This window comes from Kalmanozyma brasiliensis (genome assembly GCF_000497045.1).
Source record: "Kalmanozyma brasiliensis GHG001 unplaced genomic scaffold PSEUBRA_SCAF21, whole genome shotgun sequence".
NCBI classification, from domain to species: Eukaryota; Fungi; Basidiomycota; class Ustilaginomycetes; order Ustilaginales; genus Kalmanozyma; species Kalmanozyma brasiliensis.
The window spans coordinates 416,505-443,957 of record NW_015961961.1 but is presented as its reverse complement, the minus strand read 5'-3'; the positions used below and the strand labels follow the sequence as shown (position 1 = coordinate 443,957).

The window sequence follows — 27,453 nt, the reverse complement described above, 5'->3', positions numbered from 1 at the left end:
TGGCCGTCTCGACGGGAACGATGTGTCGAGGTGGTGGAAGGAAGGGGAGGAACGGAGGCAGCTCCAGGAGGAGCTTGCTTGGAGTGGCCCAGTCGTCTGATTGGAGGACTGGACCTCTAATCTCGCGTATCCAGTGGAACAGAGAGAGGAAGATGCGGGCCTCGTGGAAGGGTCGACGGCGTGCATGCAGATGAGAGTTGCCGACGGCACGGTAGAACAGACAGACGGGACAGTTGAGGAGGAACGACGGCAAACAGTGGCGAATGAGCAGAGTTGAGCTTTAATTCTCGTTCGGAACACTCTCGACCGTGCCCCGTGCATTTGTTTTGAGATGTGAGATCGTCATTTGCATTGGTCAATGCTGGCTTATTAGCGATAAGATAGCGCGGAAGAATTGGCGGCTGATCCTCGTGCGGAGGAAGAAATTTGTCTGTGCGAGCCTTTCTTCCTACTTGATCACCATCTCGACACCAGCGCAGTGACGAATTGTACAATGACCGCCGCTCCCATCGATCATGGCGCCCTCGAAGCGCTCCTCGACTCATCTCGCATCGGCATCTTGGACGGTGGACTGGCCACCTACCTCGAGGATGGCCTCAACTTTGATCTCTCCAAAGGTCCGCTGTGGAGCGCACGGTTGCTCGACGAAAAAGAGCCGGATGTGAGCAACGGGAAAGGACAAAAGGGCATCTTTGATGCGCATCTCCACTATCTACAAGCTGGCGCAGGTATCATCGGCACTGCCACCTATCAAGCCTCGCTCGAGTCCTTTGCAAGGGCCAATTACGATCAGCCTTCCGCGTCTCATCTCATGTCAAAGGCGGTCGACTTGGCGTGTCAAGCAGTCCACTCTTACAATGATGGCAGCGCGGCAGCATCAACCTCAACACCGCAACCCATCATCAGCCTCAGCTTGGGTCCTTACGGCGCCATGCTCAGCAACGGAGCAGAGTACACTGGCGACTATCGACCTACCTTCCTCCCCGAGTCCGACCCACAACGAGAGCAGCAGCCTTCGCTCGAGCAGATGGCCGCTTTTCACCAGAGACGTATTGAGGCGTTCATCGCGCAGCCCAGCTGGCAGGACGTCGGAGTTTTGGCGCTCGAGACGGTGCCGCGAGCCGACGAGGCGCTCGCCTTCCGAATGGCATTGGAGAACATTGCGAGAGCGCACCAACAGCAGGGCAGGTCATTGGACAGGAAGCCGGTGTACATCAGCATGGCTTTTCCAGATGACCGACGTCTGCCTTGGCCCCCTCTCAAGCTCAGCTCTGCTGTCGATCAGCAAGGCGATATTGACATGAGCCAGGAGGACGATGCGGACGACGACGACGACGCAGCCGACGAGGAAGGAGCTGTACAAGAGGAGATGAACTGGCTAGTTCAGATCGTCACCGATACACAGGTGCAAGGTCAGGATTCGCTTTGGCCCATCAGCGGCATCGGCATCAACTGCACCAAGCCCTACCTGCTGCCCAAGCTAACACATCGCATGTCGGCCTCGCTCGCGACACTCAATCGGCCCGCTAGCCAAGGCGGAATGAATCTCGAAAGCAGAAGGAACGCGGCGGGACTGCACAAGCCACTGCTCTTCCTCTATCCAGACGGAGGACTCGTGTACGACGCTGTGCGAAAGATCTGGCTTACACCGTCCAATGCAGGTGACCTGGGCGGCGATAATTCGGCAGCGTCGTGGGCATCAAATTTGATGAAGCTGGCCAAAAGCATCACCTCGGCAAGCGATGCCAACCTGCCAGATGTCTGGAGGGGCGTCTTTGTAGGTGGTTGCTGCAAGAGTGGCACAGACGAGATTCGCGCCCTCTGCCAGTGCCGCTCGAGTTAGCTTCGAGGGTGCGATTGAAATCCAAGTCCCTTTCAGTCACGCGTAACGACCAACAAAGTCATTGCTGCTTTGGCAGAGCGGTGTGGCGGAGCAAGGATGAGCGTTCAGTCAACAACAAGCGGCCGTGATAGGCTTCATTTAATTGCACTCTGAATACGTCTTTTGACCAGCATCGCACCTTGCCTTGACCGAGATAGAGTAGCATTCTGAAACATGGCAGCGACCAACCCGAAACGAGCCAACTTGTCACCGTCCATTGTCAGAAGTTGGCCTGCAGCTCAGCACTCGTACCCCGTACAAAGGCATTACGCAGTGCTTGGATCATGTGGTGACCGCTGGATACCGCTTCAGGTGTGTTACTTTGTGGAGCAAAGTTACCGCGCGGTCGCGTCCACAAAAATATTGGACCTGGTCAAGGTGGCGCCAATAGGTCGCTTTGTCCTTACTTCTATGATCGTGACGACTTCTAGACGATCCTGTCCGTTCAAGCGTTCGGTCTTAGTCTGCTGCAAGATGTGAAAGACACTCGTCAAGTGTCAAGTGACAGAGCATATGACGATCGTCTGAGGCTGATGGTGCGTCGATGACGATCCGAATTCCGAGTTGGATTTTTTCGAGGTGTGCGAGAAGAATTGAAATGGCGCAGCAAACGACGACGAATCTGTCCACCATCCTCTCGACTCACGCTCTTCCTCGGATCTGGTCGAGGCGACCCAAGGACGTCGCGAGATGGCCCCCAGGAAGAAGAACCCAGCCATCAAGTCGAGCGGCACCACCTCGTCCAAGGCATCGCCCCTCCCAGACTGGGTCAAAGGTGGAGGTCCCAAACCACCTCCCTCCTACACCAAAGCCGGCAAGGAGCTTCAAGCACAGAAGACCAAAGATGCGGCACCCGACAACGCATCAGGAGGTCCCTCTTCGGCGCCATCGGCAGGTACTGCCGGCCCGTCACAGCGAGAGATGCTCTTCCCACCCGGGAGCAAGACGCCGCTCAACATGCTCTACGAACGAGTCAACAAGCTGCCAGGTTGGGAGAAGCCCATCGTCGAGCCACGCAGACACAAAGAAGGTTACAGCTGTGCCGTCACGCTCAAGAAAGTCAACAAGAAAGATGCTTCCAACCCATTCACAGTCATCTTCGAGCCAAAAGAACCTGGACTCCGACTCGAATGCCAGTCCAGTCTCGAGGCCAAGCACTGGGGCGCAACCTACGCCCTCTTTCGCATCTTCAACCACCTCTCACTCAACCTCGCGCTTCCACCGGGGCCGAGAGAATACTGGGTCAAGATGGAAGCCTACAAGAAGACCGCACCAAGTCATCAGGATTGGATGTGGGAGAACGACCCTTTCGAAGCCGCCGCCAAACGAGAAGCAGAAAAGGCCAAGAAGGAGTCAGACAGGCAGGCAGCTGCCGATGCCGCCAACAGAGGCGAGGTCGGCATCGTCAACGGAAAGCTTAACGGTGTCGGCAAGCCACTCAGCAAAGCATGGCAAGAGGCCAAAGAGGTCCGACTTGCTAGCGCCTTGCGAGAAAAGATCGAGGCCACCATTCGTCGCGCCATGAGCATCTTTCCCTCTGCCAGCACTGCGCCGCTCGATCTGATCGAAGAGGATCAGGACCCTGAAGCTGGAAGTTCAACGCCCAAGGTCGACGCGGCCGCCCTCGAGAAGGAGCTCACATCGTACGGCTTTCGACGTGGACATGCGAGAAGCGCTATCTCCTGGCTCACATCGGCACGCACCGCCCTCGCCAACCCTTCTTCCTCTGGTGCATCGTCGCTCACCGATCCTATGCTTGCATCTGCTGCGACGCTGGCTGATCGCGAAGCCGCACTCGAGTATCTCATGCTCTACACCCCCGAAGAGGACCTGCCGACCAGATTCAAGCCCAGCACGTCTTCGGAAAGCTTCATTACCGCTTCCAAGGCGGGTGCCGGCGGCGACGCGCTCGCTCTCGGCTGGGCGATCGACAAGCTCTCCAACCAGGCTGGTTTCCCTAGGAAGACGGTCCAAGCGGTCTTTAAACGCATTGCGGCCGCAGAGCGATCGCAATCGGTCGACCTGCCAAGGGCGGCAAGAGAAGGCTTGGCGTTAGAGATGCTGCTGCGACAGATGGCCGGCTGGGATGCAGCCGAACAGACCGAGGACCCATGGACATCGAACGCCATTCTCGATGCTGTCCTCTCCTTTCCTGTCGAGATCCACGACGAGGACAAGGAGGAGATCGAGTCGAAGCGCGCGGACGAACGCATGGCCGTCGAAGCGGTTCTGGGCGAGGACCGCGTCGTCGTTCCTTCAGATCACGAACGACTCGGACCGCACGACTACGACATCACCATCGCTGGACCAGGCACCTCCGTGGGTGGCAAGGAGGATGTCCGTCTGCGCATCTCTTCGCATCCGTACGCACTCTATCCGTTGGCTCGCGAAAAGGCGGACGCTATGGCAATACCGGCCTTCTGCGTGGTATCAAAGACGTTGCCGTCGTATCTCAAGCTCGCACTCACGCAGCACCTGCTTCGTGCCTTTGAAGGAGAAAACAAGCGGCCAGACTGGTTCGACGCCATCGAGGTGGGCGACGGAGGGGTGCTGTTGAGCATCGTAGAGGAGCTCGAAAGCACATGGTCTAAAGTGGTCGACGACCCACCTCTGCTCAATAGCGTGATGCAGCACCTCGTCGCCACCGAGCACAACCCCAGCGTCGAGGGGACACCCGACCCGTCTCGCGCTGCGACGCCCACCGGTCACCGCAACACCACCCACAAGCGCCGAGCCGGAGGAGGCCGACCGCTTCGTCGCGATGCTCAGGTCGACGCTCACCTTCAACGCCAGCAACAGCAGCTGCACTCCTCGCCGAGCTTCTCCAAGATGGCGAGCATCCGCAACTCGTTGCCTGCCGCATCTGCTGCTGGCGAAATCCTCGAGCTCATCCGCACCAACCGCGTGGTGATCATCGCTGGTGAGACGGGATGCGGAAAGACGACGCAGGTGCCACAGTTCATTCTGGATCAAGCGATCGAGGCGGGCAGCGGCAGCGAGTGCAACATCGTCGTCACCCAGCCGCGGCGCGTCAGCGCCATCGGTGTCGCATCGCGGGTCGCCGTCGAACGAGGCGAAGACCTGGATGGCAAGAAGAAGCCCGTAGCCTCTGGAAGCTTGGTCGGCTACGCCATCCGTGGTGAGCGTCGCGCTTCTCGGGAATGCAGGTTGCTCTTCACCACGACTGGTGTGCTGCTGCGACGACTCGGCGCCGGCGGAGATGCCGATCTTAAGGGCATCTCGCACGTCGTCGTCGACGAAGTCCACGAACGCAACGTCGATTCCGACTTTCTCCTGCTCGAACTGCGCGAGCTCCTCAAGCGCAACCACCAAATCAAGGTCGTGCTGATGAGTGCCACGATCAACCAGGAGACGTTTGCGAGCTACTTTGGTCGAGCACCGTGCATTTCGATTCCAGGCCGCACCTTCCCTGTGGAGGACTACTATCTGGAGGACATTGTGCGTGATAGCGGATTTCAGCCTTCGGGCAACGAGTTCCGATACGGCGCACGTGGTGGGAAGCAGATCGAGGAGGAGATGGGTCAGCTGCGCACCCACCTGCAGGCGCAGAAGGTGGACGACGAGACGATGCGTGCGGTCGAGAGCGTGTCGCGTTCGGGAGGTCGGATCAGCTACGAGCTGATCGGCGCCGTGGTGCGCTACGTAGTGGAAAGGGCCGAGAACGAGGAGCTCAGTGGGGCCGCAGACGCCAGCGTCGGAGGTGCCATCCTGGTCTTCTGTCCCGGTGTCGGCGAGATTCGACAAGCGATCGATGCGATCTCGACAACGTTGCGTGGGCAGAGCAAGGTGGACCTCCTACCGCTGCATGCCAACCTGTCGCCGGACGAGCAGCGACGCGTGTTCCAACCCGTCCGATCGGGTCACCGCAAGATCGTCGTGTCCACCAACGTCGCCGAGACGTCGATCACGATCCCGGATGTCTCATACGTCGTCGACACGGGTCGGGTCAAGGAAACGCGCTTTGAGCCGGAAAGCGGCCTCACGCGGCTGGTCGAATGCTGGGCCTCTCGCGCTGCATGCAAGCAGCGACGTGGACGTGCGGGTCGTGTTCGCGCCGGAGAGTGCTTCCGCCTCTACACGCGGTTCGTCGACGAAAAGAAGATGGCGGCGCAGCAGACGCCCGAGATGCGACGCGTGCCGCTGGAGTCGCTTTTCCTGGAAGTCAAGTCGATGCGCGAGGACGAGGATGTGAAGGAGTACCTGAACAAGGCGTTGGATCCGCCGAGTCTGGCGTCGATGGATGCGGCGCTGAGCAACCTCATCGAGGCCGGGGCGCTCCGAGCCGACAGAGGATACAAGAGCAGATTGACGTCGTTGGGTAAGCACCTGGCGCAGCTGCCGTTGGATTTGCGACTAGCCAAGCTGTTGATTATGGGCACCATCTTTGGCTGCTTGGGGCCCATGCTGACCGTGGCGAGCATCATGTCGTGCAAGCCGCTGTTTTCGGCCCCCTTCGAGAAGCGGGACGAGGTGAGCAAGGCACGAGCCAGCTTTGCCATCGCCGGTTGCAAAAGCGACCTCCTGGCCGACGCAGCCGCCTTTGAGCAGTGGCAGACGATGCGCGCCGATCGTACACCCAACGGCGAGATCCGAAATTGGTGCGAGAGCCACTTTATCTCGCAATCGACGCTGAGGGATATCCAGACGAACCGACTGGACCTGCTATCGCATCTGCAAGAGATGGGCTTCGTCGCCAACCACTACAGTCCGTTTGGCATCTACGACGACTCGGAGTACGACCGGAACGCGCACCACACGGGAATCCTACGATCGATCGTCATGGCAGGGCTGTGGCCTTCGGTGGTGCGCATCGATCTGCCTTCCGCTAAGTTTGACCAGTCGTCGAGCGGAACGGTGCAGCGCGAGGCGGAAGCGCGTCAGGTGCGCTACTTTGACCGCAACGGTCGAGTCTTCTTGCATCCCTCCTCGACGCTCTTCAGCTGCAAAGGGTTTGATTCGTCGTACCTCACCAGTTTTGCCAAGAGCTCGACGGGCGCCGCAACGGACTCGAAGGTCTACCTGCGCGATGCCACCGAGGTGCCCCTCTTCGGCCTACTGCTGTTCGGTGGCAAGCTCAAGATCAATCATTTTGCAGGCGGCATCGGGATTGGGACGAACCAGACCGGCGGCGGAGATAAGGAGGAGAACTGGGTGAGGTTGCGCGCCAATGCGAGGATCGGCGTGCTTTGCGCCCAGTTGAGACGATTGTTGGACGCCGTGCTCGACCACGCCATCGACGAACCGCAGGACATGTTTGCCGCGCCAGGCTGCAGAGACGTGCTGGGTGTGATCGGGCAGGTGCTCGAACGCGATGGTCTCGCCGGCTGATCATGGTTCATAGATGAGTCGATCGTCTCGACTCGCACTGTCATTTCGTATTTTAATTGCTTCTAGTGCTTCTTTGCAGTGTGACTGAGATTGGGTGACCGTGCCGGTGCTACAGAACAGTGCCGTCAAAGATGAAGAAGGACCACGAGTGCTTTCGTACGGGCTGCGGAGCTTGCTTTGTCCACTCCTTGCCGCTGAACTTTGTGACCTGGGGAACGACGACGTTGGGTTGCTCGAAGGTGTTCTTGGCCAACAGATCGTCGTGGTACAGCACGTGCGATTCGACGTTGTCGATCCTGAAACCGTCGAAGTGAATCTCGCCGTTCCAGTCTGCCGTCGGGTGTCTGTTGAGTACGCTGAGTCGGATGCTGGCCTTCTTGCCGCCTTGGTCCTGGACGAGCACGGCGACGCAATCCACGTATGCCGGTTTGGAGAGGTGTTGGATCCACTCTGGGTACGTCGGGCCCTCGTAGGCGTCGGGGGTGAAACCGAGATTGAGCAGTCGACCGTTCTTCATGTACCGCGCAAACAGACGGAGGGGCCAATAGGTAGTCTGAAACAGCAGACCATCGGAACTGGTCATGAGGGGCGAAATGACGTTGACGCTCTGTGCGATGCATGCGATGCCGACATCCTTCGATTTGCGAACGAGGATGTTGAGCCATGCAACGACGCCGATCATATCCGTGTAGTCGTAGGCCTGTTCCAGCCCTTGAGATCCAGGCGCTTTCACTTCGTCCCAAACGTTCCACTCGTCGTAGCAGATCTTGATGTCGCGCGCGGCAACCTTCTGATCGCGATTGTTCCAGTCCAGCAACGAAGACGCCTTGTCGATCTTGGCCAGGTCGATGAGCGAGGCGCAGATCTCAATCCCTCTCTCCGCCGCGGCAGGGCCAAAGACGTTTTTCTCATACTCAAACCCGGAGAGCGTGCTGTAGTGTTCGTGACCCAGCATCGAGTAGAGATGGATCGAGTGGTAGTCGACTACGCCGATGAGACCGTTGAGAACCTCACGATCCCATTCCGAATTGCCCTGGTTGCCGCACGAGACGAGCTTGATGGATGGATCGACGAGCTTCATACCGTGCGCCCACCGTTTGGCCATCTTGGTGTAGTCGGTGGCATTGAGAAAACCGACTTGCCACGGACCGTGCATCTCGTTGCCAAGGCCCCAGAGTTTGACGTTGTGCGGCTCGTCACGACCCGTGTTCTTGCGTCGAAGGTTGGCCCAGTAGGTGTCACCGGTACCGTTGCAGTATTCGAGCCACGCGAGCGCCTCCTCGTACGTTCCTGTCCCCATGTTGATGCAGAAGTAGGGCTCCACCTTGAGTTCGCGGCAGTAGTCGATGAACTCGTCCGTACCAAAGTGGTTCGTCTCGGTCGACAGCCAAGCCAGCTCGACTCGCTTCGGCCGTTGCGAGATGGGTCCGATGCCATCTTGCCAATGGTAATTTGAAACAAAGTTACCACCCGGCCAGCGAAGGATGGGCATCTCGAGCTCGCCATCGCTGGAGAGGATCTTGGCGACATCCTTGCGCCACGCCAAACGACCCTTGGTGCGATCATCGCCCTTGTCTTGCTTCTCGAGGATGGACGCTGGACTGGGCCTCTTGGGGTCATCAACAATTCCACCGTAGATCCCGCGGCCGAGGTGCTCGACGAAGCCAGAGTAGAGTTTGTCGCTGATCAAGGGCGTGGTTCGCGGGTGGGTGAGCGAGTGTGGATGAATGCGGAGGAGCTCGCTGGTGAGCTGCGCCGGGTGCTGGAAGCTGTCCTTTCGCAGCGAGGCGGGCGAGTCCGAGCCCGCAGCGTACGGGTTGACACCAGCCATATCGGATTTGAGAGCTCACTGTCGTGGGAGGAGATGGATGAAAGGAAGGGAAGTTAGAGTGCGATGGGTATTAAGAAGGATGCACGAGCTCTTCCAAGGCCTGAGCGTCGCCCACGTCGACACGCAAGGCTTCGCGGGTGGGGAGATGGACAAGCAGGGGCCGCCGAAGGACAAGGATGCACCCATGGGAGCCCCGCGGTCCAACAAGGCTAAGAAGGGTCTTCGAGAACAACACGAGCAAGCAAGCGAGAACCCTTACTTGGCTGCAAATTCACCGAAGTCTCATGGCCATCGGTCGGCTCGGCAAACTCTGTTTCGGAGATCTCTCGTCCGAGGAGGTGCTCTATTGTTCTTCGTATTCGGTCGTCATCAAGATTGCCGAAGAGGGGGTTTAAGGCAGCTGGCTGAGACGCTTTGACATTGAAACAACGCGCGAGCCTTAGCATGGACCGACTAAGTTCTGGCTGCGGCTCTTGGCAAGGAGGTCTGATCGTCGGCGTCGGCGAACATCGACCGAGCGAGACTGACCCTCGGAGCATGTCTGGGATGACATGTGTGCTGCAGGAACCACTACTAGTAGACTCGCTTGCGGTGATCCTCCGTCAGGTACGAGACCGACCTAGCGATCGCTCATAGCAGTGTGCTGGTTCGGAAAAGGAGCTGCTATATGACGAGATAGCCGAGCGATGCACCGCAAGCGAAGGGCTGAAGGGCTGACCTCGGTGGCACGATGTCGTAAGAAGGATTCGATGAAAGAGTCACGCTCCGACTCAGGATGTGCTTTGCGATGCCACGAGGCCATCACATGATGGCACGATGAAGCATGCCCAAACAAGAAGTGAGAGATTGCCGAGCAATGAGCATGTGGAAGAGCTAGCTTAAGGGTCTCACAAGGTGGGATCGAACCGGAACATGGGCAATCAAAAGCAACCGGTATAGCCGGGGATGGACAAATTACCGGATCGGAGTGAGAAAGCGGTCAGTCCTGTCCTCGCAAATCTCTCCGTTGAGGTTGGCATCCCGCTCGTGCAGGCCAGCAGCTCGCTTCCAACGAATCTCCCCGCGCGACACTGTTCAGAGAGGTCTCCGGGGCAAGTTCTGCCTCTGCTGCTGCCAGCGAATTCTCGCGCCGGTTTCAGACCTTGTCAGCCTTAACTATCGCTCGCTCATCGCGTCAAGGCGATCTGTCTTGCTAACAGCGACGATGGTTGGCTGGTGAGAGAGGTGCCATGGTATCGGCTCGTCGTCTGTGCAAGCGGCGGTTCGACCGCTTAAACCAGTTTTCGGCAATCTGTCAGTCGGAGTGTCAACTTGAGCGAGCGCGGAAAGAGACAGCAGAAATACTCTCCGGTCACGACTCGCCAGCTGCCCCGCTTCGGTAAGTTAGCTCGAGTGGCGAGTCTATTGTCCTCGCTCCTCGGGTATCACCTTGCCTTTGAGGTTGCCATTGGTCGCGCATCTTCAATCACTCTGAGACCACATGTGCCGCTGTGGCTTTGCAACTGAGCTGAGGTTCTCCGACCGCTTGACGATGCACGCCTGCTGTTCCTGAGTCGCTCGCGTCCACGCACCTCCTTCTCCTCCTCGTCAGCCCCATCGTCCCCCGCATCTGCACCATGTGGTCGTTGCGGGCCCCCACGTTTGAGCAATAAGAGACTTCGTGAGCATGTACGACATCGAATGACCATATAATCCCCCACAACTTCGCGCTTCTCGTTTCCGGCTGTCCCCCAACCACCCTTCACCCAATTCCTCCAGCCATACTCTCCGTCCCATCATGGCGCTCCCTCCTAAGCTGTACACATGGCTTTGCGGCTGCTTTGCAGCCCTCGGCTCCATTCTCTTCGGTTATGGTAAGCTTTCCTATTCACATTCTTCATCGCATCGCCTCACGATCCACTGACACTCGCATGTTTTCGCTCCGACAGATCTTGGTGTCATTGCCGGTGTCATTGTCGCACCGGACTTCCTCCGCGTCACCAAGAACCCCAGTTCCGACTACATTGGTTTCATCGTCAGCTCCATGCTGCTCGGTGCGCTCGTAGGATGCATCCCTGCCTCGCTTATCGCCGATTCCTTCTCGCGGCGTTTCGCCATCATGGTCGGTGCCATCGTCTTCATCCTCGGCGGTGTCTTGCAGACCGCTGCTCAGAACCAGGGCATGATGATGGCAGGCCGCTTTTTCGCCGGCGTCGGCATTGGAATGCTTTCCATGCTTGCACCGCTCTACCAATCCGAGATCGCGCATCCCTCGATTCGAGGAAGGCTCACGACGCTTCAGCAATTCTTCCTCGGCATCGGTGCGCTCATTGCCAGCTTCGTCGTCTACGGAACCAACCTGCACCACCACAACACCGTGTTCGAGTGGCGATTCCCTCTCGGTCTTCAGATTGCGCCTGCCGTGCCGCTCGCGTTCCTCATCATGCTCTTCCCCGAGTCGCCGCGATGGCTCATGTCCAAGGGTCGCGAGGAGGAGGCGCTTCGCTCTCTCGCTCGTCTCCACGCTCGTGGGGACACCTCCGACGTCTTTGTCCGCGCCGAGCTGGCCGAGATCAAGGCGCAGCTCGCCGTCGAGAAGGGCACCGCCAGTGGTTGGGGTGAGATCTTCAACAGCTCGCAGAACATTCGCAAGGTGGCCATCGGCGTCATTCTTCAGTTCTCGGTCCAGATGACGGGTGTGGCTGCGATTCAGTACTACGCACCGGAGATCTTTGGTGCGTTTGGCTACTCGAACAACCGCATCTTCCTGCTGCAGAGCATCAACTCGATCATCGCGCTGGCTGGCGAGGGAGCATGCGTGTTGTTTGTCGACAAGCTGGGTCGTCGATGGCCGTTGATTGTGTGCAACGCCATGGCGGGTGCTTGTTTTGCGGTCGCCACGGCGCTGCAGGCCATTTACCCTGCCGACAGCCCGCGCTTCTCCTCGGCCGCCGGTGGAGCCTTCATCGCCATGATCTGGATCTTTAACTTTTTCTTCAGCGCCGGTATCGGTCCGCTTTCGTGGGCGGTACCGGTCGAGCTGCTCAACACCAACATCCGAGCCAAGGGAACCGCTCTCACCAGCATGAGTTGCTGGATCGCCAACTTTATGATTGGCCAGGTCACGCCCAAGGCGCTCGAGAGCGTCGGCTGGAAGTACTACATCCTCTTTGCCGTCGGCGGTTTCAGCAACGCCTTGACCTTCTGGTTGATCCTGCCCGAGACCAAAGGTCGAACGCTCGAGGAGATGGACGAGTTCATGGAGAACACGCCCTGGATCGTCGCCTTCCACAACACCAGCATCAACACCAAGGAGCGCGAGGAGGAGCTTCGTCGTGGTGTTGTGCATGTTCAAGGCGCCCAGCCCGACATTTACGAGACCTCAAGCACCGACGACAAAATCGATGGCATGAAGACGAGCAACCACAGCCACGATCTCGAGAAGCATTAAGCAAATTCTTCTTGATTCCATATCGTCTTTGCTCGCTTTACCGACACGTCCTGTTCTCTTTTAGCCTTTTGTTGTCACGAATCGCAATGTACTTGATCATGATACCTTTGTTGGTCCTGTCTGTACCTGTCTCCGTGTGAGCATTCCTGGTGAACGCTTCCGACCGCAAGAAACATGCACACGATACCTGTTGGATGTCGGAAACGAGTTCAGCCGTCCGACTTGCTGTTGGCACGCGCGAACGCAGACTTGGAATTCTCAGACGACACAGTGCAGGTTCAGGCCCTCGCACTCGATCGCTAAAGACAACGGCAGCTACAGGAGGCGATTGCCGTCGCACACGGCTTTGAAGGGTTTGATTCATCGTTGCGTGCGAGAATCTGGGAAAGACTTGCGGACCAGTGACTAGATGGCCGTGGATGGCCCGCCGCGGACGATCTCAGCTTGCTCTCTTCGCCGTCGAGCGGAAGCCACTTTTCCGCTTGAAGCGCTTCTGCTGAGTTCGACCGAGCTGCTGCGTGACAGAGAGATTCCCGCAGCGGAGCTTGAATCTTCTCTCCGCGTCTTTTGTTGGACTCAGACCCCGCCATATGAGAATTGGCCGCGTGTTGGCAAGACCCTGCGAGACCATCTCGCTAAGGTTTCTCTGCTAAGCGAGCGAGGGGAAAACAAACGTGCTCGGTCGCGTTCGGACCGTTGCAGACGCCGCTGGATGCCCTACACCGAAAGTTGCGATTGACTACCCGTCTCGAGCCCCGTTACGGGTGACACGGAGGTGCAAGCTTGCTTGTGCTTGACCGAGCGGCAATCTACCTTGAGTCCGGACATCTCGCTCTGAACGCTGCACGAGATTGCCGTATCAAACCCTTCGTATGATTGCTGTCAGTACCGAAAGACAGAAGAGAATCTGGGGTAAGAATGCGGGGCTCCTCCCCACCATTCACTCAAGTACGCATATCTCTTGCACGATCCGCGCTTGTCGTTCACGCAGTATGCCCGGTCATGAGGCCACGTCCGTCCCGATTTTCATCCCTTGACCTTTCTCGACACAGACATTGCCGAGGTCCGCGTGGTTGCAGCTCTGATGAGCGAGCGCTCACGCCAAATTCTTCCAGGGAGCGAGGACGGACATCTTCTGCTTGCCCGTCATGTCGAGTTCTCCAGCCGAGGTCATGCAGACATGCGACCGGAGACGCAACCTTGTTACTTGTTCTACCAGACGCAGCTCGTGGGAATTGGACGCTCGGACATGACCTTTGACCACCAGTTCGCTTAGCGCCTCGTGTCACCTCGGGAGCATGATTCCCGTGCAAGCGGATCCAAGGACCCGCCTTTGGAGCTCGCTACTTGAGTTGACGATTTGAGTCGAGGCGATGAGGATATAAGGACGCTGATTTGGAGAAGCCATCGACCAGCCAAATCGCACCCCATCTCAACACTTCTCCAGGATCACACCTCGGCAACCTCCGCAACACCCAACGTCAGGCACCTTTTCGTCAAGATGCGTTTCTTCACTCAGGCTATGGGGCTTGTGAGCGTGGCGCTGTCGCTCATCAGCGCCTCGCCACTTCAAAAGCGTGACTTTGGCCCGGTGACGATTTACACGCCACCGAGCAACTACACTAGCGACCGCTCGCTCTACGCTCGGTCTCTCATGCTCACCGTCAACGATGTAAGCTCCCCAAAGTCGACCTTTTCGCCGATACGCTCATGGTTCACTTGCTGACAGCCACCTCTTGCGTCATTTGAACCTTGCAGAACACTGGCACGCTTTTGTCTACCTGGGAGAACTACTCGGGCGGCAAGACGTGGTTCCCGATCTACCGTTCGACGGATCACGGCTACACGTGGTCACCCTTTTCGACAGTGACGGATCAGGTCAACGGCTGGGGACTTCGCTACCAGCCATTCCTGTATGAGCTCAAGCAGAGCTTTGCCGGCTATCCCGCGGGCTCGATCCTCCTTGCAGGCAACTCGATCCCCGAAGACCTCTCCAAGACGCAGCTGGACCTGTACATCAGCACGGACAAGGGCAAGACGTGGAAGTTCCTCTCGCACATTGCGGCCGGTGGCAAAGCGGTACCCAACAACGGCGAGACGCCTGTCTGGGAGCCCTTCCTGTTGGTCAACAATGGGCAGCTAATCTGCTACTACTCGGACCAGCGCGATAGCGCATATGGGCAGAAGATCGTGCATCAGACGACGACGGATTTGAAGAACTGGGGTGCGGTGGTCAACGATGTTACCGAATCTGCTTATTCTGCTCGTCCCGGCATGCCTGTTGTGGCACAGATGGGCAATGGGAACTACATTATGACGTTCGAATACGGTGGAGCTCCCGAGGGCGATTTCTCGGTGTACTACAAGATTTCGAACGACCCGGCGAGCTGGGGCAACAAGGCGCAGCAGGTGCTCAAGGCGAACGATGGAACTGTACCGCGCTCGAGCCCGTACGTCATGTGGACGCCCATTGGATCGAGCGCCGGTACGACCGCAAATGGCACCGTCGTCGTCAGCGCCTACTCGGACACAGGGCTGTACGTCAACCGCGCCAACGGCGCTGCCAATGCCTGGACCCGACTCGCCGTATCCAACGCCCCCGCGGCTTACTCGCGCGAGGTCACAAAGGGCTTCAACCCCAAGGACATTGTCATTCTCGGCGGCGGCTCGCTCGGCCAGGGCTCGACCAACCACGTCACCTTCAGCGCCAGAGACGTCAACGGCTGCAGCACCTGCTGATCGTAGTTTCATGACGACATGGTCAGTAGATCAAGATGCTTTCGGGCACACAGTGGTGGAAATACAATGCTTGAATGTATGAATGTATGCTGTATTTCTTCATTTGTGGTCAACGTCTATTGACTCGTCGACGAGAAGCTTCTCCATGCAGATCGAGGTGTCTACGCCCTGATAGTATCCAAAGTTGGGGATGACCTTGTAGCCGTTGCGAGTATAGAAGCGATAAGCTTCCATGAGCTTGTCACCGGTCTCGAGGAGCAAGCGGTGCATGCCAAGCCTGAGCGATGTGCGTTCGAGAAAGTCGAGGATGGCGATGGCGGCGCCTTTGCCGCGAGCAGCCTTGGTGACAAACATCCTTTTGAGCTCGGCCGAGTCGTGATCCAGCCGTCGGAGACCCCCGCAGCCGACAGGTTGGCCGTCCTGGTAGGCGACGCAAAAGCAGGTCATGTCACCCGCCGTCGGTATTGTTCCTGGCTCCGAGTCGACACGCTCGTAGAGAGCTGCAATGTCGATGCGCTGCTGCTGTCGAAGATCGCAGGCGTCGGGATGATCCCAGTCGACTTGCTCGACTCTGAGAGAGCCTGCCATTGCCGGCACAAATGAGACCGATCTTGAAGAGTAATTTGTCGACCTGCCTAGCAGTGAAAGGCAGGAAGGGGACGTTTGCCACCGTCACCTCGCTAGTAACATGAAAGGGAGCCAAACGAGCGGATCATGGTCGGCCTCTTGGACGGCAAACAAGACTCGTCTGCAGACCGGCGATTTTGGAACGATTGCTGGCCGCGGTCCAGCTGTTTGGTTCTGGGCGCCGTTGGCTTAGGGTCTCGACAGCTGTTGCCCTGCTGATACAGTAGCCGACCGTAGCGCGCTCAGCCTTTCTTCTCGAATTTCAGCCAAAAGCGAGACGCGCAGCAGCAGCAGCAGCATCAGCACAAAATCTTTCTTCTTGTCTCAGGATGTTAGAGAGGGCGCGTCTCCGTGTGTGTGTTGCTCGGTTGCGGTGGGCTCGATGGCGCCACATAGGAAATGATGCAGCAAATTTCCATCTTCTCTTCCTTTGTTCGACGTTCGACCCCCTCGTTGTCCTCTATCTTTGTGACCACCACGCCAACCTCGAACGAGTGAGCTAGCATCGCAAAGCATGAGCTTCACTCCACGCTACGGCTCATCCGTCACCAGAGACTATACCCTCCTTCAAGGTCATCCAAGCACTTATCAGCACTTTGGAGCGCTCGCAACAAGCCAGCCTCGTGGAGCAGCCAATCAACACGCTGACCATCACGATCAGAATGCACTCGGCGACAACAGCCTCGACGACAACGATGCTTCCACATCAGCCTCGACCTCATCGATTCACGTCGATGATGCTACCGATAACGGTCTCAGTAACATCTCGCTTCCACCCAACCACGCAGCTGTACCCAACTCACCCGCTTTCGGGCGCTCAAATCGACTAGCCATCACCCCCATCACCTCTTCACGCAATCGTCGGCCCAGCGTCAATGCCTACACTCAGATCGCAGGTATTCCTTCCGAGTATCTGCTTGGTGGCACTGCCGTTCCACCGCCAACACACAACCCGGGCACAGCATCCAACATCTCCCTCGGGGCTCCGGCTCCTGCTGACGCTACTCACAACACATCACAAAAACCAGCCCGTGCATCACAAGAGGCCGGCGCAGAACGTAGGAGCGAGGAGCTCGATGCGAACGAAGCAACTTCACTACTCGGCCGCCGTACCTCAGACACTCATCCTCCTCAAGCACCTGGCGCGGCCTCGAGTTCGTACGGTGCGGTGCGCCGTCCTTCGTTCGACGGTGCCAGCATCCTCAGCACTGGTGGTCCTGGCGTCAGTGGCTGGGCGGCTGCCAACCTCATCCGTGAAGCACCACTGCCAGGCGTCGAGCAGGTCGCGTCCATCGCCCGCGAACCACACGACAACATCGCATGGAGGGAGGCGAGGGTGCTTACCGGCTACACCATCCCCATTTTCGCAACCCACTTGCTGGAGCTCTCTCTCTCGGTCGCTTCCGTTTTCTCGCTCGGCCATCTCGGCACCGTCGAGCTCGCCGCTGCATCCCTCTCCAGCATGACCGCCAACGTCTCTGGCTTCAGCGTTCTCTCCGGCTTCATTTCGGCATTGGACACGCTTCTCCCTTCCGCCTATACGCAGCAGCCCAAGTCGGTTGGGCTGTGGACGCAGCGCATGGGCGTCATCCTCGCTGCCATTTTGCCACTCATCTTTGCCGTCTGGCTCAACGCCGAAGCCATCCTCGTTCGCATCGGTCAAGACCCTCAAGTCGCCTATCTCGCCGGTCGCTACCTTGCTGTCCTCTCCATTGGTTTGCCCGGTTACGCTCTTTTCGAAGTCTGCCGTCGATATCTCCAGGCGCAAGGTCTCATGCACGCCCCCACCATCGTGCTCATGTTCGTCTCACCCCTCAACGCAATTGCCAACTACCTGCTGGTGTGGGGGCCCGAGTCGATCCGACTGGGCTTCATCGGTGCGCCTCTCGCTTCGGCGCTGTCCATGTGGCTCATGGCGATTCTGTGCTTCTTCCAGTGCGTGCTTGGTCCACGCGATGCATGGGATGGTTTCACGCGCGCCGCCTTCAAGTGGGAGGGCATCAAGCCCGTGCTCTCCCTCGGGTTCGCCGGCATGGTGAGTCTCGCAGCCGAATGGTGGGCTTGGGAGATCGTTGGGTTGGTGACGAGTCAGCTTGGCGTCGTAGCTCTGGCTGCTCAGTCCGTGCTCCTCGTCAGCTCCTCCATCACCTATCAGCTTCCCTTTGGTGCCTCGGTAGCGGCGGCGGTTCGTATTGGCAACTTGCTCGGCGCCAACCGTCCCGACGAAGCTAAGATCTCGAGCCGCGTCAGTCTCATCCTCTCCCTTGCTATGGGCGGGCTCAACTCGGCGCTCTTCCTCATCTTCCGCAAGCAGTGGGGCTGGCTCTTCAGCTCGGATGTCGAAGTGATCCAGCTGGTGGAGCACATCTTGCCCCTGCTCGCCTTCTTCCAGGTCGCCGATGGCATTTGCGGCATTTGCGGTGGTGTTCTCCGTGGTACCGGTCGTCAAGCTGCTGGTGCAGGCATCAACATGATCTCGTATTACATCATCGGTATCCCCATCGGTCTTGTGCTGACCTTCACCCGGATCAATCTGGGTCTGGCGGGTCTGTGGTGGGGCTTGACGATTGCGCTGCTGTTTGGAAGCGCAGGCATGTTCTGGCTGATCAGCATCACGGATTGGGAATGGGAGGTCAAGAAGGTGCAGCTGCGAATGGCGGTCGATGATCCTTCGGCGGCTGGTGCGGCAACGCACGACGCGGCAAAGCCAGATGTCGAATGTGCAACAGGACCGAGGTTGGCTCAGACCACGTCGGCGGTGGATGCTATCAATAGTGGGGACGCCGCGGCATTCAGCCCGCTCGGCCTCGTCGCTTCGTCCATCGCGGGCAGCGTCATCGACGAGGAAGAGGAGGAGGATCTGTCTATCTAACTCACTGCATTACACGTTCCATTTGCAATATATCATTTCGGTAGCATCAACGATCCAATCCTTGCATGTCCTTCCGTAATCGTTGAATTGGTCGCGATCGCGCGGATGTTTTGGGCAAGACGACGTTTGCGTGCTGTCTTCTACTCGCAATCAACCGGGTTAGGCGCCACGGCACCCTTGGCACCCTGATCCTTACCATCGAGGATCTTCATATCCTCCTCATCCAGCTCGAACCCGTATAGATCTGCATTGCTCTCGATCCTCTTGGGCGTATCCGACTTGGGCAGCGGAACGAACCCCTTCTGCAGGGACCAGCGGAGCAAGACCTGGGACCAATCCACCTTGTGCTTCTTGGCGATCTCCAACACATCTGGATCATCCGCATGTTCGCCACGCACGATGGGGCAGTAGGCTTGGAGGACGATGCCGTGTTTCTTGCACAGCTCGACGATGGGGCGTTGTTGACACCAGGGGTGGAGTTCGATCTGGTTCACCGCCGGGGTCTCACCCGCATCGATGAGTTCGCCCAGGTGCTTGACGCCAAAGTTGCTCACGCCGATGGTAACAACTTTGCCTTCGGAACGAAGCGTCTTGAGGGCTTCCCACAGGTGCTTGCGACCAGCGGGCCCGGACGTGGGTGTGTGGATGAGAAAGCAATCGACGTATCCGTCCAGGTTGATCTTGCGGACCGATTCGCGCAACGACGCCAGCGTCTCCTCCGGAGTCTCGGAGGGGAAGATGATCTTGGTCGTCACAAAGACGTCGCGACGAGAAGAATGGGTTTCGGCACACCAAGCGCGCACGGCGTGGCCCACCTCCGCCTCGTTCTCGTAGTATTGCGCACTATCTGCCAGAGTCGATGCGAGATCGGATGTCAGTGCAAGCTGAATGAGAGCGAGCGTCAATCTGAGGAAGACTCACCAATGTGTCGATACCCAGTCTTGAGCGCCGTCGTCACGGAGCGCTCGGTGACATCGGCCGGACTCTTGTAAACACCGAAACCGAGGACGGGCATTTCGACGCCCGCATCGCCCAAAAGGGTGTAGGTCGACTGGAGAGTGAGCTTGCTCATCTTTGCGGTGTGCTTGATGGAAGGGATGCGGTTCGAAGCGAATGAATGTGGACGACTCCGAGATGGTGTCAAGAAGATGGGTCGGACAAAGTGGAGCTTCGAAGGATGGCTGGTGCGCACACTGGACCCTGAATCTGACTAACCCACTGCACCGTCAGATCTCGATCCGCGTCCAGCTCAGAGCCCAGTGAAATTGCGGCCACAAAGACCCACTCGAGAAAAGGGAACCAAAAAACTCAGCCATGATGGCGATGATGGTCTGCTCGGTCTCGACACTTGCCGACGTGATCCAGCTCGCACCTCACCGTTTTTGCGCTCGTGGGGAATGCTGACGATGCTGCTATTGTCTGTTGATCCACCATCGGACCTCTCTCGGCCGTTCACACAGGATTAAGCTCCATTCTTGCACGGTTGCCACCACTGAGATGACAATGGATGGCTGAAACATGCGCAGGCACGGCGGCGCTCTCGCGCTTGGCAAGATGGATCGAGCCGCAAGACACGGCTTGCTTGTTGCTCGACGACAGTGGCTCTCGCGTCCGCGAACGCTGACAGCATCTGCGCAGTCATCCCCTGCACCCTGACGCGGTCATCCTAGCCGGCCACCTCGAAGGGCTTTGCAAAATGCAAGATCGCGTTCGATACGTATGCATCCGAATCGGCACGGATCAACAAGCGTTTGCTTCCACAGCCTTGGGTCCAAGTGTCTAAGCTTGAACAACAGACTCAAGCTCTGTGCATTGCCGCACAGTGGAGCCTGTCACAGCGACAGGCACCCGATCTTTGACCGAGCCACCAAGCGTGGCATCTTGAGCCGAAATGACCATACCCAGTCGACCTCATCTTCTTAGTTCAATTTCTCGATGCAGACGATGCATTGTTCGCCATCCTCTTGCGCAGCATCCTGAAGCCGGCTCGAACCGGAAACGGACCCGCCCGAGTCGACCCAAGCTCGACACCAACGAGGTAACAGTGCGGTCTTTGTCTTCGAAGCGAGCTGCAACCACGGAGCAATCTCGCTCTCCAAGGCATCTCGCTTAGACTCTCGGTGCTCGCATCCTCGGCTTCCAAGAGTTTTCTCGACTCTGCCTCGCTTTCCTCGTTTGCCGCCCCTCTCGCAGCCGTGGTCGCCGCTTTCGCCACTAAGAGACGACATGTCTCATCGATACCCGGCAGAGGACCATCGTTGTCAAATCTTTGCTCCATGGCTGCAGTCTCCGGTCATTTGCACATGGGCTGCCGTGTCTTGACCAACTCTTTGCAATTCTGCTCGCTCCTAATTGACCGGCCAATCGCGTGGCCTTGCCCCCGCACAATGCCCAAATCTGCAGTAACCCCACAGCAATTTGTGCACAGGATGCACGAGATTGCTGCTGATCGTCGCACGTCATCATCATGCATGCATGCATGCATGCATGTACCCCTTCTTCGGGGTTTTTGACCGCCGACCTTGCCATCGCTCGTACCCCTCACTCTTCTTCTCTGTCTCATCGTGTACCTTTGCCAAGCCCCGCTCTGACGTCTCTCCATTGAATCCAGAGCTGCTGTTCCCGCACGTCAACTTCATGTGGGGGCACAGGAGGCTGGCTGAGGCTGTTGTGCCACACCAAACAATACACTGGTGCATTTCATTTCGGCAAAGCTGCCAACATTGGCTCAAGATGGGCGACCAGTCGTGGCAAGTACGGGCCGTTGCAGCGCCATGAATCCTGCCAGACAATGCTGCCCTGACCGTCTGTGGCGGTCCTGCCAAGTTGGTCTCACGGATCTTCCGTCGACTGTGCAGCTTGGTGAGCACACGACGACCGAGCGTAGGCCCCTGCTTCATCTTTGGTCTCGGCTAGCTCAACGACAATGGCCTCGCTTCTGCGCCAATGGTCTTGTCTCGGTCGGCCAGCCTCTCCACAAACCCTCGTCCTTGCCCAGGTAGACAGCCCCCTCCCCAGCAACCGCCTCCTTGGGCGCTCCTCTCCCTGACGTCTATATAACGATCTGTCCATCTCCTTGTCGCAGTGGTCGCCCCATCTCATCAGACTTTCGTCCTCCTTCGTCCAACCCACTTGCGCGCGTTGCTACTCCAGGACAGTACCTGACCCCATCGAAGCGGACAGTAGCCCTTTCGTCTCCGATCCTGGCGTCGATCCCAAGCACATTTACGCTCCGACAAGGGTCCCTTCGAATTCCATAGCCGGCCACTCCTCGTCGATCCGATTCCAAGTCCGCCGTCAACAGCCTCGCCGCGATCGAGATCCCCGCTGTCCCCTCTCCTTCAGAGTCTCTGATCCTCGCTTCACCACCTTCCTTCCGCTCCATTCGCAATGAAGGCTACCTTCTTCAGCGCTGCTCTGGCCACGCTCGCCGCCGCTGCCGCGTGTGTCTCCGCCGCTCCCTCGCCCGCCAACCCCTTCGACCTTCGCCACTCGCCGCGCGACCTGTTTCCCAGGATGAACAATGGCGCCAGCAACAACAATGGCCAGTGTCGCAACTCCAACGGCAGCTCGCTCCAGGGCTACCAGCCTCCCCTTTACACCGAGCCGCTTCGACCCCAGATCCACTTCTCCCCCACGGTGAACTTTATGAACGATCCCAACGGTCTCGTCTACAGCAACGGAACCTGGCATCTTTTCTACCAGTACAACCCGACTCAGAACGTAGCTGGCAACCAGCACTGGGGCCATGCCGTCTCGAAAGACCTGTATCACTGGGAGAACCTGCCCATTGCCATCGCTCCCGAAGAGGAAGGTCACGGCATCTTCAGCGGAAACGCCGTCATCGACTTCGAAAACACCACAGGGTTCTTCGACGAGTCGACCCCCAAGGATCAACGCATCGTCGCCTTCTACACGCTCAACACGCCGACATCTCAGACGCAGCACCTGGCCTACTCCTCGGATGGCGTCAACTTCACCAAGTATCCGCCCGCGGTGATCTCGCGCAACCAGACGCAGTTCCGCGATCCCAAGGCCTTCTGGGACGAGACCTCGTCGCGCTGGATCGTCGCGCTTGCTCTCTCGCAGGAGTTCGGCATCGTCTTCTACTCGTCGCCCAACATGAAGGATTGGACTGAGGTGAGCCGTTTCCAGTCGTACGGCATTCTGGGCTACCAGTACGAATGTCCCGATCTGTTCCAGGTTCCCGTCGAGGGTGGTCCGGATGACGGCAAGATGATGTGGGTGCTGGCCATCTCGATCAACCCCGGCGCGCCTGTCGGAGGTTCCTTCGTCCAGTACTGGGTCGGCGACTGGGACGGATCCAAATTCACGCCACGCGATAACGCCGTCAGGACGATGGACTTTAGCAAGGACTTCTACGCTTTTAGCAGCTGGAACAACAGTCCGGGCAAAAAGGCCTACGCGGTGGCATGGGCGAGCAACTGGCAGTACACCAACGTTGTGCCTACCACGCCGTTCCGGTCGATCCAGAGTCTGCCGCGTGAGCTCACGCTCAAGTACTACCGTCCCGCTCCGCAGTTTGGCGATCTGATCCTCAACAACAAGCCTGCCAACCTCTCGGCCCTCGGTGGGCAGACGCTGTACAGGTCCAACGGCACAGGCAACCTCGGCAACCAGACTGTTGCGCTGACTGGCGAAGGCGCGTTCAACATTGTCGCCACCTTCAAGCTCCCCGCTGGCACGAATGCGACGTACAACACGATTGGTTCGTTCGAGATCTCCTCTGGCGACGGCCAACAGAGCGTCAAAACCGGCATTCAGATGGGAGAGCCAGCCGTCGCCTTTATCGACCGCCGTGCTGCCGGTCCCTCGTTCGCAGCCGACAACCCCTTCTTCACCGACAAGACGTCCGGCATCATCCGTTACGAAGCCAACTACACGTCTGAGCAGCACATTCTAGGCCCCCTCCCTCCAAGCGCGCACCTCTCCACCACGGGCAGGGATCAATATATCAAGCTGCAAGCCGTGGTGGACAGGAGCGTCATCGAGGTGTTTGTCAACGACGGCGAGCTGGCGGGCACGTCGGTGTTCTTCTTTGACAACGACCAGACGCCAAGCCAGCTGAAGGTGTCGATCGGAGACGATAAGCTGGAGCTGGTCAGTCTCAGGGTCCGGGCGCTCGATTCGATCTGGGCCGACTGCAAGGAGTGAGCGTCGCCTTTGAAGCTGCTTCTCTCTACCGATGGCGCCGTGCCCGGCTATTAGCATCGTGCGCCCAGCATCATCATCCAAAACTTGTAGAACAAAAGGCCGTAATATGCCAGTATGACAATGTGAATCTACCTTTGCACATCGCCGTCGTGCTACTTGTCTGCCAATTGAGCCATGTAGACGTGATGCAGCGGCCAGATGAGTCTCGTATCTTGGCCATGAGGACACGCCTCGAAACTGATGAAAACTTGCAAACTGTTACGTCGACGATGCTTTTCGGGCAAGGATTTCGCGGCCGGCGATCTCCGAGAAGAAAAGGTTGAAGTATGGCCCGAGCATCCGGAGCGGCATCGTCCTTTGCTTCCACCACACATCGAAGCCAATCGAGTCGCCAAATCATACGCTCCAAAGCATAGCGCTTCATTTGCTTCTCACCGCCACCGATCTTGACCTACCCAGCGTCAGCTCACCTCTGCTTTGCAAAAATGTCTTCCGAGCTGCTCACGCAGGCCAAAGCCTGGCTCGAAAAGGACCCTGATCCGACGACAAAGGATCAGCTCGCCAAGCTCATCGATTCCAACAACATCAAAGAGCTCCAGTCGAGCTTTCGTGGTCGACTCGAGTTCGGCACTGCTGGTCTGCGCGGTGTCATGGGCGTCGGGCCCAGCAAAATGAACCTCCTCACCGTTCTCGAGACGACGGCGGGACTGGCCGAACACCTGCTCAAGAGCGACAAGGACAAAGCCACCACCAAGGGCGTCGCTATCGCCTTTGACGGTCGTTTCGGCAGCAGGGAGTTTGCCTACTCGTCTGCGCAGCACTTTGCCTACCGCGGCATCCCGTCGCACATCTACCCGACGCCCACCCCGACACCCATGTGCGGCTACGCAGTCAAGAAGCTCGGCCTGGCAGGCGGCATCGTCGTCACCGCGAGCCACAATCCCAAAGAGTACAACGGTTACAAGGTGTACGGTCCTGCTGGTACGCAGATCAACACCCCCGTCGACGGCCAGATCGCCGATGAAATCCTCAAAGTGGCGCAAGAGACCCAGCCACCGACGCTGGCGGATCTCGAGCAATGCAAGCGCAATGGCACGATCAAGGAGTTCGACGACGAGATGCTCACCAGCTACATCAAGGATGTTCAGGCTCTTCATACTTTTACTGCAACCCCTGTACATGGGAAGGACGCGCCGATCAGCATCGCCTACAGTCCGCTTCACGGCGTGGGTGCGCACTCGATCGATCGATTGTCCAAGGAGGTCATCGGTCTTACCGAAGGAGTCAACTTTTGGATCTCGCCAGAGCAGAGGGTGCCAGATGGGGCGTTTCCCACGCTCGAGTTTCCTAGTAGGTAGATGCGCCTCTTTCACAGACGATGAGTGCTCGTACTGACAACCGATGTTCTTCCTCATTTGCCATCGCAGATCCTGAAGAGCTGTCGACGCTGGAGCGGGTGCACGCGCTCTCGGAGCAACACCACACGGGCCTAGCCATTGTCAACGACCCAGATGCGGACCGTCTCGCCGTGTCCGCTCGCGACCAAACCGGCAAACTTCGGGCCCTCACAGGCGACCAACTCGGCGCTCTGCTCGGGGACGAGATCCTTCGACGCGCCTCCAAGTCCAACGCTGGCAAAGCGGGAGTGTGGACGTTGAGCACCATCGTTTCCTCCCGACTGCTGGCGCGTCTCTCCGGCCATTGGGGCGGAACGCACGTCGAAACGCTCACCGGCTTCAAATGGCTCGGCAACGTAGCTCGGTCGATCGAATCCCGAAAAGGCACCGGCTCGTTCGGATTTGGATACGAAGAGGCGCTGGGATACATGGCGGCCAGTTCGGTGTGGGACAAAGACGGTCTCTCATCCTATCTGCTTGTCGTCTCGATGGCCTTTGATTTGGCGAGGGAGGGAAAGACCTTGTGGGATCGATTGGAGGAACTGCATCGGTTGGTGGGGGTGAGTGTTACGATGCAAAAGATCATTCAGCTGAGTCCCGACATGAGGGGCACGGACGTGATGACTAGGCTCCGCGCGGATCTCGACTCCGGCAAGGACAAGGTCGTTTCCAAGGAGGGTAAATCGTACCCCTTCAGTCTGGTGGATGATCTGTCGACGAGACCGAAGTACGACGAGGCCAAGGCGGAAGCGGGAGATCTATCGATTCCGCGCAACGACGTGCTCCGCTTCTACGTCGCACCTAGCCACATCGACACGACTTCTGCGGGCAAGCGCGATGAGCAGGAGATCATGCTAGGCGATATACGAATTATCGTTCGTCCTTCGGGGACAGAGCCTAAAGTCAAGATCTACACCGAGGCGCTGGGCCAGATCAGGGAGGGAGAGAGGTACGATGATGCGGTGAAGCGGGTGACCAGGGAGCTGGAAGAGGTGGTCGAGGCGTTTTGGGGTTGGATGAGCTAGTCCACTGCGCTCAACAGAAATGCGATACTGCCCGCGCCAAAGATTTGCTGGCGTGCGTGTGAGTGTGTACTGCCGAGCCGGCTGGGAGTGACTACATCTAGAAGAACGTTCTCATTGCAAACGTGCCAGACAAGCGCCCTAGGGGACCGAGTTCTGAATCAGGTGGGATCATGCAGCTTGCCGAAAATGACCCACCAGCTCGACGCCGGACCAGCGTGCGACCAGAATGAGCTCTTGTGCAATAGACTTCCTCACCCTAAGCGTCTTCAGATCATACAGACACAGCACGATCGTCTGTTTCTACCATTGACAGCCAGGAGATCGCATTCTAATCGTCTCGAGTCTCTTGATTCTTTCGCTAACATCCTCGAGCGCCACCTTCCAAGGCCGGCACTGCGTATCTGCTGTTCTTCGTCAAGCTGGTCAACGGTCTCTCCGCAACTATCATGCTCGTATTCAAGCTCGCATGCCTCCTGGCATGCATCTTGGCGACAGCGAGTGCCCTTCCTGCCTCCTCAAGCTCGTCCACCTTGGCAACGCTTGCCGCCACTCACGGCTGGCTGTGGGACGGCGTCACGTCCCCAGTCCCCAATCCTCCGCCCATCAGCGACAACGGCACCACTGCGACCGACATTGCCGCCTGTCTGGCCGGTACAGGCCCCTACCGTCTCGAATACACGGAAGACGACATGTTTGTGCTGATGCACAGGGATAATGAACAGTTCCCCGCCATGGTCAATTGTCTCATCCTGCTCGGCAGCCCCCCGGTCTTTTACCAAGAGCGTTCCGACTTGCCCGAGGCGCAGGACGAGGTTGCGGATGGGATGGTCATCGGCTCCAGGATCGACCCAACAGCTTCTATCGTCACAGTAGATTCGCAACGCTGGGGCAAGACGCAGAAGCCTAGCAGCATTCCAGTCGATGTGCCAGTCAATGTCTGCTAATACCAAGGCTGACACCGAGTTCCTGAGCTTGCGATTCCCTGTGATTGCCCGTCTTCGTTGCGGATCCTGAGGCATGGGTATAAACGAATGAGCATGCTTGCAAGCGTACTAAGGTGCCAAGACATTTCGTGGCGGGGGTCCATGAGCCAAGATGACCTCGCGGCAGTCTTGGAAGCGAGGTG

The 27,453-nt window shown here is 58.1% G+C and overlaps 11 protein-coding genes across 11 annotated transcripts; 8 read left to right on the top strand and 3 right to left on the bottom strand.

The window, feature by feature from the left end:
* Positions 1-493: 493 nt before the first annotated feature.
* PSEUBRA_003416 (Homocysteine S-methyltransferase) lies at positions 494-1,843 on the top strand (the record flags this gene model as incomplete). Its single annotated transcript, XM_016436547.1, has 1 exon — positions 494-1,843. One exon carries the CDS (start codon positions 494-496, stop codon positions 1,841-1,843), a length of 1,350 nt encoding a protein of 449 aa, XP_016292231.1.
* Positions 1,844-2,572: 729 nt separating this feature from the next.
* On the top strand, positions 2,573-7,231 carry PSEUBRA_003415 (Helicase-associated domain protein; the record flags this gene model as incomplete). The annotated part of the gene is made up of 1 exon (XM_016436540.1): positions 2,573-7,231. One exon carries the CDS (start codon positions 2,573-2,575, stop codon positions 7,229-7,231), a length of 4,659 nt encoding a protein of 1,552 aa, XP_016292230.1.
* Positions 7,232-7,340: 109 nt separating this feature from the next.
* On the bottom strand, positions 7,341-9,062 carry PSEUBRA_003414 (Alpha-L-arabinofuranosidase, C-terminal; the record flags this gene model as incomplete). The annotated part of the gene is made up of 1 exon (XM_016436517.1): positions 7,341-9,062. One exon carries the CDS (start codon positions 9,060-9,062, stop codon positions 7,341-7,343), a length of 1,722 nt encoding a protein of 573 aa, XP_016292229.1.
* A 1,777-nt stretch (positions 9,063-10,839) lies between these two features.
* Positions 10,840-12,492, top strand: PSEUBRA_003413 (General substrate transporter; the record flags this gene model as incomplete). The annotated part of the gene is made up of 2 exons (XM_016436551.1): positions 10,840-10,915; positions 10,991-12,492. 2 exons carry the CDS (start codon positions 10,840-10,842, stop codon positions 12,490-12,492), a joined length of 1,578 nt encoding a protein of 525 aa, XP_016292228.1.
* A 1,501-nt stretch (positions 12,493-13,993) lies between these two features.
* On the top strand, positions 13,994-15,231 carry PSEUBRA_003412 (BNR repeat; the record flags this gene model as incomplete). The annotated part of the gene is made up of 2 exons (XM_016436555.1): positions 13,994-14,164; positions 14,251-15,231. The coding sequence occupies 2 exons, from the start codon at positions 13,994-13,996 to the stop codon at positions 15,229-15,231; spliced, it is 1,152 nt and encodes a 383-aa protein (XP_016292227.1).
* Positions 15,232-15,330: 99 nt separating this feature from the next.
* Positions 15,331-15,819, bottom strand: PSEUBRA_003411 (GNAT domain protein; the record flags this gene model as incomplete). Its single annotated transcript, XM_016436520.1, has 1 exon — positions 15,331-15,819. One exon carries the CDS (start codon positions 15,817-15,819, stop codon positions 15,331-15,333), a length of 489 nt encoding a protein of 162 aa, XP_016292226.1.
* Positions 15,820-16,372: 553 nt separating this feature from the next.
* On the top strand, positions 16,373-18,730 carry PSEUBRA_003410 (Multi antimicrobial extrusion protein; the record flags this gene model as incomplete). The annotated part of the gene is made up of 1 exon (XM_016436544.1): positions 16,373-18,730. The coding sequence occupies one exon, from the start codon at positions 16,373-16,375 to the stop codon at positions 18,728-18,730; it is 2,358 nt and encodes a 785-aa protein (XP_016292225.1).
* Positions 18,731-18,870: 140 nt separating this feature from the next.
* PSEUBRA_003409 (NADP-dependent oxidoreductase domain protein) lies at positions 18,871-19,802 on the bottom strand (the record flags this gene model as incomplete). The annotated part of the gene is made up of 2 exons (XM_016436531.1): positions 18,871-19,577; positions 19,652-19,802. 2 exons carry the CDS (start codon positions 19,800-19,802, stop codon positions 18,871-18,873), a joined length of 858 nt encoding a protein of 285 aa, XP_016292224.1.
* Positions 19,803-22,120: 2,318 nt separating this feature from the next.
* PSEUBRA_003408 (Glycosyl hydrolase family 32, N-terminal) lies at positions 22,121-23,905 on the top strand (the record flags this gene model as incomplete). Its single annotated transcript, XM_016436541.1, has 1 exon — positions 22,121-23,905. One exon carries the CDS (start codon positions 22,121-22,123, stop codon positions 23,903-23,905), a length of 1,785 nt encoding a protein of 594 aa, XP_016292223.1.
* Positions 23,906-24,390: 485 nt separating this feature from the next.
* PSEUBRA_003407 (Alpha-D-phosphohexomutase, C-terminal) lies at positions 24,391-26,327 on the top strand (the record flags this gene model as incomplete). Its single annotated transcript, XM_016436560.2, has 2 exons — positions 24,391-25,255; positions 25,333-26,327. 2 exons carry the CDS (start codon positions 24,391-24,393, stop codon positions 26,325-26,327), a joined length of 1,860 nt encoding a protein of 619 aa, XP_016292222.2.
* A 446-nt stretch (positions 26,328-26,773) lies between these two features.
* PSEUBRA_003406 (uncharacterized protein) lies at positions 26,774-27,271 on the top strand (the record flags this gene model as incomplete). The annotated part of the gene is made up of 1 exon (XM_059465040.1): positions 26,774-27,271. One exon carries the CDS (start codon positions 26,774-26,776, stop codon positions 27,269-27,271), a length of 498 nt encoding a protein of 165 aa, XP_059321399.1.
* Positions 27,272-27,453: the final 182 nt, after the last annotated feature.